The 15,895-nt window shown below is 53.5% G+C and overlaps 1 protein-coding gene across 1 annotated transcript; it reads left to right on the forward strand.

Annotated features, from left to right (window-relative positions):
- The first annotated feature begins 10,540 nt into the window (after positions 1-10,540).
- DNAJC22 (DnaJ heat shock protein family (Hsp40) member C22) lies at positions 10,541-14,374 on the forward strand. Its single transcript, XM_003939132.3, has 3 exons — positions 10,541-10,642; positions 11,557-12,503; positions 13,797-14,374. The coding sequence occupies exons 2-3, from the start codon at positions 11,664-11,666 to the stop codon at positions 13,980-13,982; spliced, it is 1,026 nt and encodes a 341-aa protein (XP_003939181.1). The 5' UTR covers positions 10,541-10,642; positions 11,557-11,663; the 3' UTR covers positions 13,983-14,374.
- Positions 14,375-15,895: the final 1,521 nt, after the last annotated feature.

Below are 15,895 nucleotides of genomic sequence, written 5' to 3' on the forward strand. Positions count from 1 at the left end.
AGCTAAAATGAAGGGGAGTGACCTCACAAACAGAAAACAATATAAGAAAGGCTAGAAAAGATAGAAATTCACCACCCACGCCCCCTCGGCGCCCGTGATCGAATAACATCGAAAAGGGTTCAACTAATACTAGTTGGCCTGAACTAGAAAAGGCAAATCTCCCCCAACCCCCATCTCTCAGTATTGGGGGCGCAGAGCAGAGTGTGTGTGTGTGTGTGTGTGTGTGTGTGTGTGTGTGTGTGTAGGGAGAGAGAGAGAATAAGAGAACAGACCAGCCCGAGGGAGCAAGCAGGAAACCGACAAGAAAGCAGAGAAGGAGCGACAGAGAAATCAAAGAGAAGGAAAGCCAGATAGAGATGCAGAGACAGAGACAAAGCTTCGAAAAGAGACGGACTGACAGCCCCAGAGGGGGAGAGGGAGAGACAGAGACAGAGGAAGAGAGACGGAGCCGGGACAGGTTGACAGATCGAGAGAGAAATGTAAATGGCGCGCTGCAGAGAGACACCCAGGTCCGTGTTTGGACTCCAATGTGACATATCAACTGTGGGGAAGATGCGGGGGCAGGGCGGCTCTGCCAGCAGTGCTAGGCTCTGGGCCTGTGCATTGTGACAGTGTGCTCCAAAGTGTGGAGGTGGTCATGGGATCCTGGCCCTGTGTGTCCCTGGGTGAGTGCGATTGTGGATTGTGTCTTTTGTGTATGTATGTGTGAGGGCTGTTTGAGGGGAGGGATTTGTATTTGTCTTCCTCTTAGTCCCTGAATTTGGAGCCCACAAATACCATTTTTCCTACCTTGGGACTGAGAATGAGGGAATCTACTAGGGAGAAAGGAAGTCAGAAGACAGCTGTCATCTCATTTGCCCTGCTCAGCTTATGGAATACCACCCTGCCCTGGTCCCAGACTTATTCAGTCCCAAGACTCTGCCCCTTCCTCCTTCCTCAAGAATTTGTTGTTAGATGAAATCCAGAAAAGTTGAACCCCACATAATGGGTATTTGGAGTGGGGGTTGAAGTAGTCATGCAAATTAATATAAGTAAAATGCAGATTATGTGCTAGGTACCCTCCTGTAAGAAGGGACTGTATCTGTCTTTCAGAGAGGCCAAGAGGGAACACAGGCTTTGCTAGATCAGGGTCCAGAGAAAAACTATTGGCTGCATCCTTTCTTAGGGCCTGGGCCCTCTGGGGAAAATGTCTTGCTCCCAGGGACCCCAGAGGGTAGGAAAACAGGCTTTAGGGCTTGTGAAAGTAGGGGCGTTTGGAGACCCTGGAAGTGAAAAGCTGCAAAGGCCTCTTAGAGACCAGGATAAGCCAGGACTGTCATATATGGGAATACACTGTGTAAAATGGAGGGCACAGGGCACACCAGGGCATGATTATTGGATGGAAAGTGATTTCCTCCTTTCTTGTTTTCTGTACCCCTTCCTTGCACCACCTGACCCCCACCTCATAATGATGCTGGGAGAGAGAGGTTGCTGAGGCTGGGCCTGTGTTGGGAGTCGGGGGAGGCCCCTAAATGTCTGTATGGAGTGGGAGAGAAAGGATTGGCAGTCAGTGGGGGAGGGGCCTCCTCCTCCGACCATAAATACAAATTTTATTCAAGGTCTTTGTCGCCATTTGTCTTCCTCGGGGGGCTGAGGGCCGTGTCAGCCCTGTGCATGTCTAATTCCGGATCTGCTCCCCTAGGCTGGATGATGGATGGATAGAGAGCCGGCCCAGGCTCACGCCAGCCTCCCCTGCCTGATCCTCAGGCCCCATCCACCCCAGGTCCTGCCACTTCTCTCCTTCCCTTTGAGCTCCCTCCACTCACCAGAGGCCCCCTCTGCCCAGCCCAGCTCCCCACTCGACTCATTCTACTCACAAAAGCCCCCTTTTTAAGTCCCTCACCTCAGCCCCTTTCAGGTCCCAGTCCCCTTCTCTCTAGAGCTTCCCCTCTCCTCCCATTCCCAGCCCAGGCTGTGAGCTGTGGTGACCAGCAGGGCTGCAGGCAGCAGAGGATCTGTGTGGTGGGGGGAGCAGGCTTGGCTCACGGGGAGCTGAGGGGCCAGCTCCATGAATTTATTCATGTTCTGTTGCTCTTTCCCCACACTCTGGAATGAAGCTGCCAGCTCACCAGGTCCTTATTGCTTCCCCTGCAGCTGTCACATTCTGCCGAGAAGGGATCTGGGTGGGGCCGAGGCCAGCCTTCGCACCTGGGGCCAGAAGCCAAGTGTCTGGGCTCCAGGGAATGCTGGGGCCCAGGCTGGAGTCTGGGACAATTTACCCACAACTCCTCCGGCAGCCACACTGGGAGGCCCCAGGGAGCTGGTGTGATTGGGAATGGGAAGTAGGTAGAGAAGGGTGTGCTGCAGGACAAAGAAGGGGCAGTGAAAGAGGGGAGCAGAGCTGGCAGGGGGAGGAAGGCTTTAACAGTTTCCCGGGCTCCCCCATTTAAAGCTGAAGGCAGCCTTCACACAGCCCAATCCGAAGGTTGCATTAACCTCTGTCCTTGACTCTGCACTAATCCTGACCCTAACCCCTATTTATATACCTGATCCCTCTTCAATCCTAAAATGAATTTTACCTCCATAAACTGACCCTAAATGGAATGCCTCCCTCACCTGTCCTGGAACCCAGGGGTCACCCCAGAATTGCCCCCAGGGCTGCAGCTAGGTGTGTGTCAGAGTTCTAAGGACCAGACTCTGGATTAGCATGTGATTAGCATATGATTTGCATGTAATATGTGCCTTCTACTCTGCGGAAGTTTTCATGTTAAAATTTTATGAAGTCTAGTGGAAAGGTCCTGGCTCCTTGAAAGTTCTCCCTTTCTGTTCCTTCTCTCACACTTCTTGTCACTGACCCAGACCCCCCTCAAGGGAAGAAAGGGGGTGAAGAGGTGAGCAATAGTGGGCCCTTGGGAGGCAAGGCTCCAGCAGTGTGCTATGCCTCCATCACTTGCACAAGCCTCAGTTTCCTCATCAGTAAAAGAAGAGAAACCTCCTCTCTGCCTGACACTTTATCAAGATCTAAGGAAACACTTTTTTTCCCCCTTGCACTCTCTCCTTCCTCTCTTTCAGGGACAGTCACAGTGTGGTTCTCCGAATTCATTCTCACGTTCTGGCTTTCAGCTCTCCCACTGAAGACCACACAGATCTGGAAGCAGACTGGGTTGCCTGGTACCAGTACTCTAGTATGAAGAGAAGGGAACTTTGTCCACATGAGGGGACAGGGGTCTGCATGGAAAAGGAAACAACATTGAGTGCGTATTGTATTTTAGGGTTTTAACATGCAACTGCTTATCGCATCCTCACAGTACCCCTTAGAGGTAGATATATCGTCCCCATTTTACAGGTAAAGAAATGTGCCCAGTAAGGGGAAATGGCTTGTCCATTATCACCCTGTAAGGGATAGTTCTGGAATTAGAGTTATGACCTCCTGGCTTCCTTCTCAGTTCCCAAGAGGAGACAAATGGCATCCAAAGCAGTGGAAGGGTGAGAGAGGCGAGCCATGAGTGGGCAGTGAGATTTGAATTACTTCCAGGAGATTTCTGTATGTGAGGCCAATGGGGTTGGGTGTTGGCTCCGTGTATCCTCCAACCCTCACCCTGTCATTGTCAAGCCTGACACTCAACAGGTGCTCAACTGTTGGCTAAAGGATGGCCAAAGTTAGTTTCAGAGAACTGAAGGATGGTGGAAGAGAGGGCAGATAAAAGGGAGGAAAAGGAAAACAAAGCAAATCAAGGAAAATGTGCTTAAGGGACAAAAGGGAAGACTGAACTGTTCTCCCCCTGCAGCTGGAAAAACTGTCCCAGACCAAGAAACTGTTCTTGATTTGCCTCTGTGCAGAGACTACCTGCTTGCCTCTGCCATCAGGCAGAGAGTGTGCAGGGCCAGGCACAAGGCTCCCACTCATCAGCCAGTGTCTCTGGCACTGAAGCTCAGTGCAACCTTGAGTTCAAAAAGTATAGCACCAGAGCGCACAGGGCTGAAGAGAAGCCCCTGGCTACCCAGAGAGTGTGTAAAGACTGCTTCTAGGGTGTCTGTCAGTCCAGAACTGTTGCTGATTTACTTCAGCAGCCCTTCATCCCTGGCCAGGTGTTGCTCCTAGCCCTTGCCTCCTCCACCTCCCTTTGCAACCCCCTCTGCCTCTACGGCTTGCCAGCTCCAGCCTCCAGTTAATGAAATGTGAGGACTGGCTGCACAGAGAGCTGTCAGACCCCTCATGTCTCCGCTGGGATATTGACTCCGGCTCTGGGAGACCGACAAGTGAAATCGACAGGTGAAAGGAGGCAGGTGGGGTGCGGGAAACCGAGGTAGGGGCCCAGGCTGCTGAGAGCTCAGAGCCCAGGAGGCAGTGCCAAGCTCCAAGTCTCAAGGGCTTGGCTAAGCAGGGAAGGCCCTAGGATGCTCTTTCTGCTTGGGATCCCCGGCTTTTCTCTGACGAACAGGAGACTTAACGAGCCCCAACCCACCACACCCCGACCCGGATCGACCCCGAACTAGCACCCTGTGAGAGCTGGGCTTCAGTGAGCGCCACGCGCAGCGCCTCGGAGCCGGAGACCGAGGCCCGGTGCTTCCTCCCATCTCCTTCCATTCCTTCCCTCTTGCTCTCCCTCCCTCCTGCACTCCCTCCCCGGCGGCCGCGGCCTTTATTAGGGATTCCGCGGCTGTCGGTCCCGCCATCCATCCTGTCCGCCGGCAATTAGGCGGCCAGACAAAGAGCAGCTTCGGATGGATGAGGGTCCCGGCGGATCGGAAATGTGAAGGGTCAGCGCTGCCGCCCGCGGCGCACCCCGCTCCCCCTTCCGCATAATCACCGGCCGCCCGTCACTCAGCCGGCCGCCCGGGGAGCTCCCGGGCCCGGGCCGGGAGAGGGCGGGGTGCGGTTGCAGCCTAGGCGCGCAGGGCAGGGCGAGGGCGGACCTGCTGCAGGGGCTCCTCCCACAGGGCAGCGGAAAACTGCGGCCTGAGGCGTCTAGCAGAAGGGCGGGGGAGGCGGGGGAATTGTGGCCCCGGGCGCTCCCAGACGGGAAACTGGGGCTGGGGGCTTGGGGCCTCCCTGTGGGGAAGAGGGAACAAAAGCTGAGAAGATCGGAGGCCCGAGGTCCAGGGCGCCCCCTGCTGGGAAGCTGGGGACCAAGCCCTAGGGGTCCAGCAGGTACAGATGGAACCAGGCCCAGGGCGACCCCTCCTATGGACACCAAGGTTTCTAGCCTGGGGCGCCTCCTACCGACTTAGAATGACACTGCGCTTTCATACCCGCTCTGTTCAGTGAAATCCAACCCATCCGCATCCACTCAAGAGAGGCTCCAAATCCTGGCGAACCCGAGGGGAGCCGAGAGTGAGTCCAACGAGTCCAGGTTTTACTGCAGATTCTTTGGCGCTAGCTCCCAGCTGACAAATCAACATCTCAATCTGACAATTAGTGGTCGAGATGGGGGGTGAGGGGCTCTCACAGCCCAGGCCGCTTAGCCCTCGGCGGGAGGCAGAGAGGTGGGCGGTCCTGGCAGTGATGAACGACTCCAGGGGGGCCCGGGGCCCCAAGCGCGCATTCATTACTCTACTGACAGGCGGGTGGCGGCCTGGCCGGGCGGGCTCCGAATGGATGTGCTGGGAAAGAGGCCGGTAGCAAGTGGGGGCTAAGGCAAGCGTTTAACAGTCCCACTGCTCCGTCTGCTTCTGGTCCTTCGCCTTGACCCTGGGACTTGACTTCCTTGAGCTTGGGCTCCCAGTTGTTGGAGCTGACCCTGGCTGGGACGCAAGGACGGGGACCTAAGTCCTCTACTGGGGTTAGGTGATTTAAGGTCTGAGATATCAAGGAAGGGTATTAGGCAGGTCTCAAGACTAGGCTCTTCGGCCTGACCTCTGAGAAATTGTGCGTGACTGTGCACTTAGAGATGATGTGTGTGACAGGGATTGATGAGTGTGGATCGCACGTGGGAGTCGGTGATTGTGTGTGTCAGTGCCAGGTATATGTCAGTATGATTTTGTCAGTGGAGGTGTAAGATTCCGGTCTGAGGATGAGCCACCACCTCTCCCTGTGTGTCTGTCTCCCCACTACCCCCCAGCTGGCTGTCAGCTCTGTCTCCAGTTGTGGAGGAAATGGCAGTGCGCACAGCGACAGCTGAGGTGTGCTGCTGGGTTGGGGGGTGGCGGTGGTGCTAGATGTTAACTGTGAGACTGCTGATCAGGACAGCTGCTCCCTTCCAGCACCTTCACCACTAACATCCCTACCCCAAGGGTCTTGAAAGTAGTGGATGGTTTTTTTGTTTGTTTGTTTGTTTGTTTGTTTTGCCAAAGTTTGGACACCTAGTTGCTGTGCCCTGGGGAAGAAAGTGATTACTGCCATAGTTCTCTAGCCCATGCCCCTACACATACACACACACCGTGTCCAATATAAGACATGATCTCCAACCCTTGTGGCCTCCCTAGGCTGGTGGTGGCCAGAGAGGAGTTGGTAGATGTTGAGCAGACACCTGTGTGATGCTCAAGAAGAGAGGGGCCGACCTTCAGACCTCCAAGGCAGGCTACCTCTTTGGAGCCTGTACTAGCGGCCTCTGCGACCCTAACCTTTTGGGTCTCAGGTCCAAGTTAGTTAGTAGTTTACACCTTGGGAAGATAATACTAACTGCGCTCTAATTCTTCTCCCTAATAACTCTCTTCAGTTTGGCTTCATCTCCACTCTCATTCCTCATTCTCAAAAACACCAAGAAGTTGAACCTGGCCTCCTTCTCAGTCCTAAACCTCCTGGGTCTACAGAGCAGAGAGCTGGGGTGACTCTGGATCTCTGGCTCCCTGTTTTGTTCAGCAAGACCCCTTCCCTTTGCCTTACTGTTCCTTGAGGCTAGGGTATCTCCTGGAACTTCTGTATCTTTATCTCTATACCATTCTCCTTCTCCTCTTCCTCCTCCTCCTCCTCCTCCTCCTCCTCCTCCTCCTCCTCCTCCTTCTTCAGAAGAAGTCTCACTCAGTCTCCCAGGCTGAAGTACAGTGGCACAATCTTGGCTCACTTCAACCTCTGTTCAAGAGGTTCTCCTGCCTCAGACTCCTGAGTAGCTGGGACTACAGATACCTGCCATTACACCCAGCTGTTTTTATTTATTTATTTATTTTTATTAGAGACAGGTTTTCACCATATTGGCCAGGCTGGTCTCGAACTCCTGACCTCAGGTGATTCACCCATCTTAGTCTCCCAAAGTGCTGGAATTACAGGCATGAGCCACTGCAACTGTCCTCTGTACCCTCCTTTGTGTCTGCATATTTCCAAATTTAGGAATCTTCCAAATTTGTCTTCCTACATTTTGGGGGCTCTCTCTTTGTTCCTCTTGGGGCTCTTCTCTCTAAGAATACAACAGCCCAGCAGAATACCCCATGAAGATTGGAGTAGAAGGAGAAGGAGGAGGGCTTTCTTCCCGCCCCCATCCAGACTCTATTGCTAACCCAAGGATGGTCACACCGTGTCAGGACTCGGCCACGCGCAGGTCACTTCACATTCTAGGCACAGACGCTTGGTCGATGCCCTGCTGTCCATTCCTCCTCCCAACCGCCCTCCTCCTGGCCCCCGCCCCCTCTGCCCGCCTGGAAAAGGCAAATTTGACATTTTTAAATCCCGAGCCTTAGAGGGATCGATGCGGCCCGGGGGCCCCGCCCGGGGTCGATATTCCTGATTGGGAAGCGGCCGCTGCGCGGAGCCCGCGTGTAAATCACCCGGGCTGGGGGAGGGGGCGTGGGGAGCCTACCACGTCTCAGGACAGCGAAGCCAGGAGGGGTCGGGACCCAGCGGGACCTGAGGGCGATGGAATGAGAGCGACAGGCCTTAGAGAACCGGAGAGATGCCCACTTAGGGCCTCCCCCTCCCCCGCTCAGCTCTGCAAACTCCCCCGGCCGGCTCTAGTCTCGCTTCAGCGGCCGCTACCCTTCGTTGCCCCTGGAGCCGCTGGGGAGGCCAGTGTCGGAGCTAGCCATGCGGCGGCTCCTCTCCGGCCGCTCCCGCGGGGCCGGGGCTTCGGCGGCTGCTGTCACGGAGCCGACAGGCCGGGCGGGCAGGGAAGGGGCGGGTGGCGGGGAAGAGGCGGCGGAGTGAGGCTGGCTCAGTGCGGCTGGCTCAGTGCTGGCACTCAGTGGGTGCGCAACATATATTTGCCAAACTGAGAGTCTGGGACACCAAGCAGCGCAGGGCAGGGGGTTGGAGGGCACAGGCGGCTAGGAGATGGCCCAGACAGGGTGAGAGCGGAAGCCTCACTCGCGGGGGAAGGCACTCAAGGTTGCTCTGGGGACCGCTGGGCTGGGAAAGACCACCTCAGCCCCCGCCGGGGAGAACCGGGCAATAAAGAACAAGACAGAATGGGGCAGGCAGGAAAGTTTGAGCCCCTCCTACAAGTGCCTCCTCCACCCCAGCCTCCTTGTCGCGCTCCGCTGGGGAAACCAAGGCAGCCGAGGCTGAGAAGGGCCAAGAAGGTTAAAAGCGGGGTCAGCGACGAGGCTGGGGCAGCAACCAGAATTCCCGCGTGGTTTCTGGATTCCCCAGCCCACGTGGGGCCCGTTTGCCGGTAAATGCACCACCGCGCCCCCCACCACAGCGCAGACCCTTTCCTCTCGCTACAGCTTGTCAGATCCCCCCACCTCCCACTCTGCGCCAGTTTATAGAACAACAATTTGGGGAAAACAATCCGGGCCGAGTGACGGCCCCGTAATTGTGACAAAGTGAGTGCGGGCAGCTGGAGAGAATGCTAGCGCGGGAGCGCTGCGGGGCGAGGAGGAGGCAGGGGCGCCTCCCCCGGCCCTGCCGCCCCCTACTTCTTATTCTGGTCACCTCCCATCCCTCTCCTTTACTCTTCTCCAATTCCTCTTCTCCCGGCCCCTCGCGCCTTCCTTCGCTTGTTCCTCCATCGGTCTTCCCTTTCCTCCCGGTAACAGCTCTTCTCCCGCTTCCCTCACCCCACTGCCCCTCCCCCGGTGCGCTTTTTCCTCGCTCACTTCTCCCCTCTCCTCCGCCCTCCACTCGTTTCTTCAGCTTTTCCTCGCACTCACGTTGCCCTTGGGCCCCTGGCTCTCCCCGGTCAATCAGCTTCTCTCCCTCCCCAGTCCTAGCTTCCAGAGATCGAGCCTTGAGCCCCATTCCGACCCCTACTCTCTGGGCCGCCAGCGCAGCCCTGCATTCTTGGGTTCCTTGGCCGGTAGAGCCGGTGCCGCGCTGCTGCCGGGTGCCCTGGCGGCCATCCCCTTCCCTCTCCCTTGTGTGGCTGCCGCCCCCACCCCACCCTCTGAGCCAGGAGATAGTTTGTTTGTCCAGCGGCGGCCGCCGCGGCCCGCGCTGTTTGCAAAGCTTAGAGCGCCGTCGCGCAGTGCGGGCCCAATTAAGTCTCATTCATTATTCAGCGCCCCAATCCGCCCCCGCCCCCACCAGTCTGAGGCGTCGCTTTGAGGCCCCTCCCAGCCTTAGCCCCTCAGTGAGTCCTAAGACGTTATACAGAAAGCAGCATTTCCTCTTTAGGGCGAGAAGAGGGCTGAGCGCGCCGGGGGTTTGAAGGGAAGCGCTCTGCCTACTGCAGGGAGGTGACACCGGCGAGGCCTAACGTTACCCACAAACCCCCGCAAGTCCAGACTGGGGGACCTTGGAGATCCACGAGATTTCCAGAGAAGGAAACTGAGGCCCAAGGAGCTGTATGACTTAACCAAGGTCACGAAGTAGAACCCGGGATTGGAGCCCGGGACGTTGAAATGAAGGTGTCTTGCATGGCAGCTCCGAGGCAGCGCAGAGGCGCGGGAAGGCAGACCACCCCCAGCCTCGGGCTGCGGCCTCGCCCTCCTAGTGGTGCCTCCCGCTCTCCATTCCTCTGCTCCCGTTTCTTCCTCTGGCCCTTGGCCCGCGGGACAGAGCAGCCCTGGATTGGGAGGCTCCTCCGGTCTCAGGCTCAGGTGCAGAAGCAAAGCCCCTAACTGGAAGGCCCAAAGGCGGGCCCGTGTGGAAGCTCTGCCGGGGGCTGAGGCCAGCCTGGGTTGGGGGGTCCCTCCTTGCAGTAGGCAGCCTGTCAGTGGATGTCTCCGCCTTAGGGAAATTGGAGGTGGAACCGTCTAGTCTTGAAGATCAACGGAGCGTGAAGAGAGGAGCTTGCAGCTTGAGGTGAGGGAGGAGTCACCTTTCTATTTATGGGGGTGGGAAGAGGCAATCAAGGGCATATTCTTGCATTTACGGGAGTTTATCCTTTTTTTTTTTTTTTTTTTAGCACTGCAGATAGGAGCGCGTCCCTTGCTCCCGCCAGGCAGCCCCTCAGTAGGGCGGCGCCGCCGTATGCTGCTGTGCCTCGGAATCCGCGCAAGGTGAGCCGCTCTTCTTCAGCGGCAGCGCCACCTGGCGGCCGTGGTGCCTTGGTATGGGAGGCACTGGGCCTGGACTGGGCGCTGAGCTCACGCGGGCTGCAGGCGTCTGCAGAGCCTTGCACCGAGTTTCCCCGCGACGGAGGGTGGGAGGAGTCCCCGGCGGGAAGGTGATCCCTAGGGGGCCGGGGAGGGGCCCTGGGGAGGAGCCTGGTCTGGGGACGCCCGACTTCCGTGACACAAAAGACAAAGTCCATTTGGATGGAAGTAGGAGTCGGGCGAGACAGGCCATTTTCACTCTGTAGTCAAAGGAAATGACTGGTCTGACGCGGTCTAGGAGCGGGGCACCCAGGTACGGACGCTCAGTTTGGGACTAGCGGGTGCTGGCTGGTGGTCGCTCCAAGTAGAGGGGACACTGGCAGGCACGCTTGGCGTCTGGTTTGATATAGTGAGGATTCGTCCAGCTGCTGTGGAGAGGCTTTCCAAGCTGGCCCCCCAAAAATGTGGGGTGCCAAGCCCTAGGTCAAACGTAGTTTTCCAGGATATTTTAATAGCGGGAATTCAGGACCCCTTTCAAGTTTGACCTGGGGGAAAATCTCATGGCCTGGAGAATTCAGAAGGCCGGAGCGAGGCTAAAGCTTGGGCCAAATGTGGGAGGGCAGCCAAAGTTGGAGTTAAGTCACGGGTGGGGCAGAGGCTTTCAAAATGTATGAGAACTTTGGAAAGGCATCCAATGGAGCCCTGCCCCTCCACACATCCCCCCATGAGTCATTTGGGGTCATTGGTCTCAGGGGAGGTCTGAAATTTAAACAGCTTCCTCCTCTAAGTCTAGAGTCACTGTGGTTGTAAAGAATGGGACTGAGGTGCTAGGCCACTGCGCCTGGCTTTTTTTTAAATTGAGACACAATTTTGCTCTTGTCGCCCAGGCTGGAGTGCAGTGGCACAATCTTGGCTTACTGCAACCTCCACCTCCTGGGTTCAAGCGATTCTCCTGCCTCAGCCTCCTGAGTAGCTGGAATTACAAGTGCCCACCACCATGCCTGATAATTTTTTGTATGCTTAGTAGAGATGGGGTTTCACCATGTTGGGCAGCCTGGTCTCCATCTCCTCCCCTCAAGTGATCCACCTGCCTTGGCCTTCTAAAGTGCTAGGATTGCAGGTGAGAGGCACTGCACCTGGCCTGGATGCTACTTTTATTAGAAGGAGAAATGGTTGCTGTGTTGGAGCCTGGACATCATCTTATGACCCTGCTTTTCCATCTCTTAGGGCCTAAGGACAACTCTGGGGCCATGACATCCATGATTCTCACAAAGGACCCTAAGATTTCTATGCTGTGAGCAACTGGACCTGTTCTGAGACCTTTGCCTTAGAGGATGGCCAAGGGGCTCCTGGTGACCTATGCCCTTTGGGCTGTGGGGGGCCCTGCTGGGCTCCACCACCTATACCTAGGAAGGGACAGCCATGCCCTGCTCTGGATGCTGACCCTGGGGGGCGGTGGGCTGGGCTGGCTTTTGGAGTTCTGGAAGCTCCCAAGCTTTGTAGCTCAGGCCAACAGAGCCCAGGGACAGAGGCAGAGCCCCCGAGGGGTGACACCCCCTCTAAGTCCCATTCGATTTGCCGCCCAGGTGATAGTTGGCATCTATTTTGGCCTTGTGGCACTGATTAGCCTTTCTTCCATGGTCAACTTCTATATCGTGGCCCTCCCACTGGCAGTTGGCTTAGGAGTCTTGCTGGTGGCTGCTGTTGGCAACCAGACCTCAGACTTTAAGAATACTCTTGGGGCAGCATTTCTCACTTCCCCTATCTTCTATGGCCGCCCCATAGCTATCCTGCCCATCAGTGTGGCCGCCAGCATTATAGCTCAGAAGCATCGCCGCTACAAAGCATCAGTGGCATCAGAGCCACTCAGTGTGAGGCTCTACCGGTTAGGCTTGGCTTACCTCGCTTTCACGGGCCCACTGGCATACAGTGCCCTCTGCAACACAGCTGCCACCCTCAACTATGTGGCAGAAACCTTTGGCTCCCTCTTGAACTGGTTCAACTTCTTCCCCCTTCTTGGCCACCTTATGGAGCTTTTCCTCCTTCTGCCTTACCGGATTTGGAGGCTGCTGATGGGGGATCCTGGCTTCAACAGCAGCTACTTCCAGGAGTGGGAGAAGCTCTATGAGTTTGTTCAGAGTTTTCAGGATGAGAAGCGTCAACTGGCTTATCAGGTAAGGCTTTCTTCCCCATCAGTCCTGTCTGGTGGCTCTGGTGGCCCTCATGTGGAAGGACTGTTCTCATGTCAGTTGGCCAGGCCCTGGAAGCATGCTCTGGCTTCTTTGGGTATCTGTGTGCAATGGGCAAAGGTTACAGAGGCTATAACAGTGAGTAGGAAAGCTATATGTGTATATTGTTTACTTTTTATTGAGGTACAACATATATAAAGTACACTAATTTTCTGTATACCCTGCTTAGATCAAGGTATGAAACATTTCCAGCACTAAGGAAATTTTTTTATTCCCCTTCTCAGCCTATACTCCCACCTTCAGAGCTCATCTCTGTTCTGACTTTTGTCACCATACATTAGTTTTGCTCATTCTTGAGCTCCAAATAGGCGGAACCATCCAATATGTGTTCTTTTGCATTTGACTCCCTCCTTCCCTCCCTTCCTTCCTTCCTTTCTTCATTCCTTCCTGACGGAGTCTTGCTCTATTGCCAGGCTGGAGGGCAGTGGCATGATCTTGGCTCACTGCAACCTGTGCCTCCCAGGTTCAAGTGATTTTCCTGCCTCTGCCTCCTGAGTAGCTGGGACTACAGGTGCACACCACCACCCCCAGCTAATTTTTGTATTTTTGTTAAAGACAGGGTTTCACCATGTTGGCCAGGATGGTCTTGAGCTCTTGGCCTCATGATCAATCTGCCTCAGCCTCCCAAAGTGCTGGGATTACAGGTGTGAGCCACCGTGCCTGGCCTTGTATTTGGCATCTTTCATCTTTCATTTAACATCATGTTTATGAGATTTATTCCTCTTGTTACTTGCAATTGTAAATTGTTTTCACTGTTGTAAAGTATCCCATTGTACGATTATACCACAGTTTATTTATCTACTCCACTGTGAATAAACATTTGGGTTGCTTCTGGTTTGGGGCTATTATAAATAAAGCTGCTATGAGCTTTCTTGTACATGTCTTTGGTGGATGTATATACATTTTATGTCTTTTGTTGGGAAATCTTGTCAGGGATATGAAAATCCAGGTTGGAAAATGGGCAGTTGTGACTAATGGCTCTTGCCATGAGATCTACTAGAGTTTGTTCATGTTTCAAAAGGCTGGTATTCTTTTTTCTAAAATAATTTTTTTCTTATTATTACTCTGTGATTCTAAGCCTAGCTGCTGGACCTTTCCCATGGGCAAGTAGAAGCCAATCTAGAGATATGATAGTCTGATTTAGCAAAGGTGCAAGGAGAGGCCCAGGTACTCTGACAACTTAGGAGATTCTGATTTGTCATCTTCTGTTTCCATAAGGTTTTGGGCCTCCCAGAAGGGGCAACAAATGAAGAAATACATCAGAGTTATCGGGAGCTAGTGAAGGTCTGGCACCCAGACCACAACCTGGACCAGACAGACGAGGCACAGAGGCACTTCCTGGAGATCCAGGCTGCATATGAAGTACTGAGTCAACCCAGGAAGCACAGGGGATCCTGGAGGTGAGAAGAAACTTCCCCCTGAGGATGGACTTCCTAGCAGAGCTTGGCAACTTGTCCCAAATCTAGCTTTGCCCACAAATGGCATCCCAACAGCATTAAAGAAACTGCTTGGTGGCTCATGCCTGTAATCCTGGCACTTTGGGAGGCTGAGGCGGGCAGATCACCTGAGGTCAGGAGTTCAAGACCAGCCTGACCAACATGGAGAAACCCTGTCTCTACTAAAATACAAAAAATTAGCCACGTGTGCTTGTGCACACCTGTAATCCCAGCTTCTGGGAAGGCTGAGACAGGAGAATGGCTTGAACCTGTTAGGTGGAGGTTGCAGTGAGCCAAGATCGTGCCATTGCAGTCCAGCCTGGGCAACAAGAGCGAAACTCCATCTCAAAAAAAGAAAAAGAAAGAAACTGCTTGCAGTGGAAAAAAAGAAAACCTTAAAGGAGTGAGAAAGATTGTAGTAGAAGAATGTGTTTATATTCTGAATTTCTGTAATCTTTGCTATTGTAATTTTTTCTTAAAACCAGAGACTCGGCCGGGCGCGGTGGCTCAAGCCTGTAATCCCAGCACTTTGGGAGGCCGAGGCGGGTGGATCACGAGGTCAAGAGATCGAGACCATCCTGGTCAACATGGTGAAACCCCGTCTCTACTAAAAATACAAAAAAAATTAGCTGGGCATAGTGGTGCGTGCCTGTAATCCCAGCTACTCAGGAGGCTGAGGCAGGAGAATTGCCTGAACCCAGGAGGCGGAGGTTGCGGTGAGCCGAGATCGCGCCATTGCACTCCAGCCTGGGTAACAAGAGCGAAACTCCGTCTCAAAAAAAAAAAAAAAAAAAAAAAAAACCAGAGACTGAGAGGCATATTGTAAAACAATCAAGTATCTTTTAGAGTATGTATAACCATTAATTATCAATTAAAAAAATTAGAAAAAATACATCTTTTAGAGAACACACCGCTTTATCCCACCCACGTTGTATTGATATGTGATGGAGGAAGGTTATTTAACTATTTTTTTTTTGAGAGGGAGTCTTGCTTTGTCTCCCAGGCTGGAGTGCAGTGGCACCATTTCAGCTCACTGCAACCTCTGCCTCCTGGGGTCAAGCAATTCTCCTGCCTCAGCCTCCTAAGTAGCTGGGACTACAGGCATGCACCACCATGCCTGGCTAATCTTTTTTATTTTTCTTTCTTTCTTTTTTTTTTTTTTTTAATTTTCCCCGAAGCCCAAATCAATTTTCTTTTTCTTTTCTTTTTATTTATTTTTATTTTATTTTATTTATTTTAATCTTTTTTTGTATTTTTAGTAGAGACAGGATTTCACCATGTTAGCCAGGATGGTCTCAATCTCTTGACCTGGTAATCTGACCGCCTCTGCCTCCCAAAGTGCTGGAATTACAGGTGTGAGCCACCAAGACCAGCCTTTTTTTTTCAGACAGAGACCAGGATGGAATGCAGTGGCCCCATCTCAGCTCACTGCTACCTCTGCCTGCTGGGTTCAAGCAATTCTCATGCCTCAGCCTCTCGAGTAGCTGGGATTACAGGCATGTACCACTATGTCCAGCTAATTTTTTGTGTTTTTAGTAGAGATGGGATTTCACTATGCTGGCGAGGCTGGTCTGAAACTCCTGGCCTTAAGTGACCTGGCTCGGCCTCCCAAAGGGCTGGGATTACAGGGGTGAGCCACCATGGCCTACCTATAAAAAAGGTTTAAAAAATTTCGCCAATGAATTTACTTATATACCATAATTTCAAGATCCAATTAATTTTCACACCATTTTAACGTTGCCAAAAATTGACATACGTTTGCTTTGCCAGACACTTATAGTTTGTCAAATTATCACATGGAATTTTCATAGGCTATTAATAATTTTTAAATATAATATGTAGTACTACTTCTGTAAAACATAAATATATTCAAAATAATCT

The sequence above is a fragment of the Saimiri boliviensis genome, chromosome 7, assembly GCF_048565385.1.
Source record: "Saimiri boliviensis isolate mSaiBol1 chromosome 7, mSaiBol1.pri, whole genome shotgun sequence".
NCBI lineage: Eukaryota > Metazoa > Chordata > Mammalia > Primates > Cebidae > Saimiri > Saimiri boliviensis.

What these genes read in the sequence shown, in the direction of transcription:
- DNAJC22 (XM_003939132.3), top strand. Translation starts at nt 11,664, where the DNA reads ATGGCCAAGGGGCTCCTGGTGACCTATGCCCTTTGGGCTGTGGGGGGC. An exon ending in AGCGTCAACTGGCTTATCAG is followed by an intron (nt 12,504 to 13,796) that starts GTAAGGCTTTCT and finishes TGTTTCCATAAG; the next exon opens with GTTTTGGGCCTCCCAGAAGG.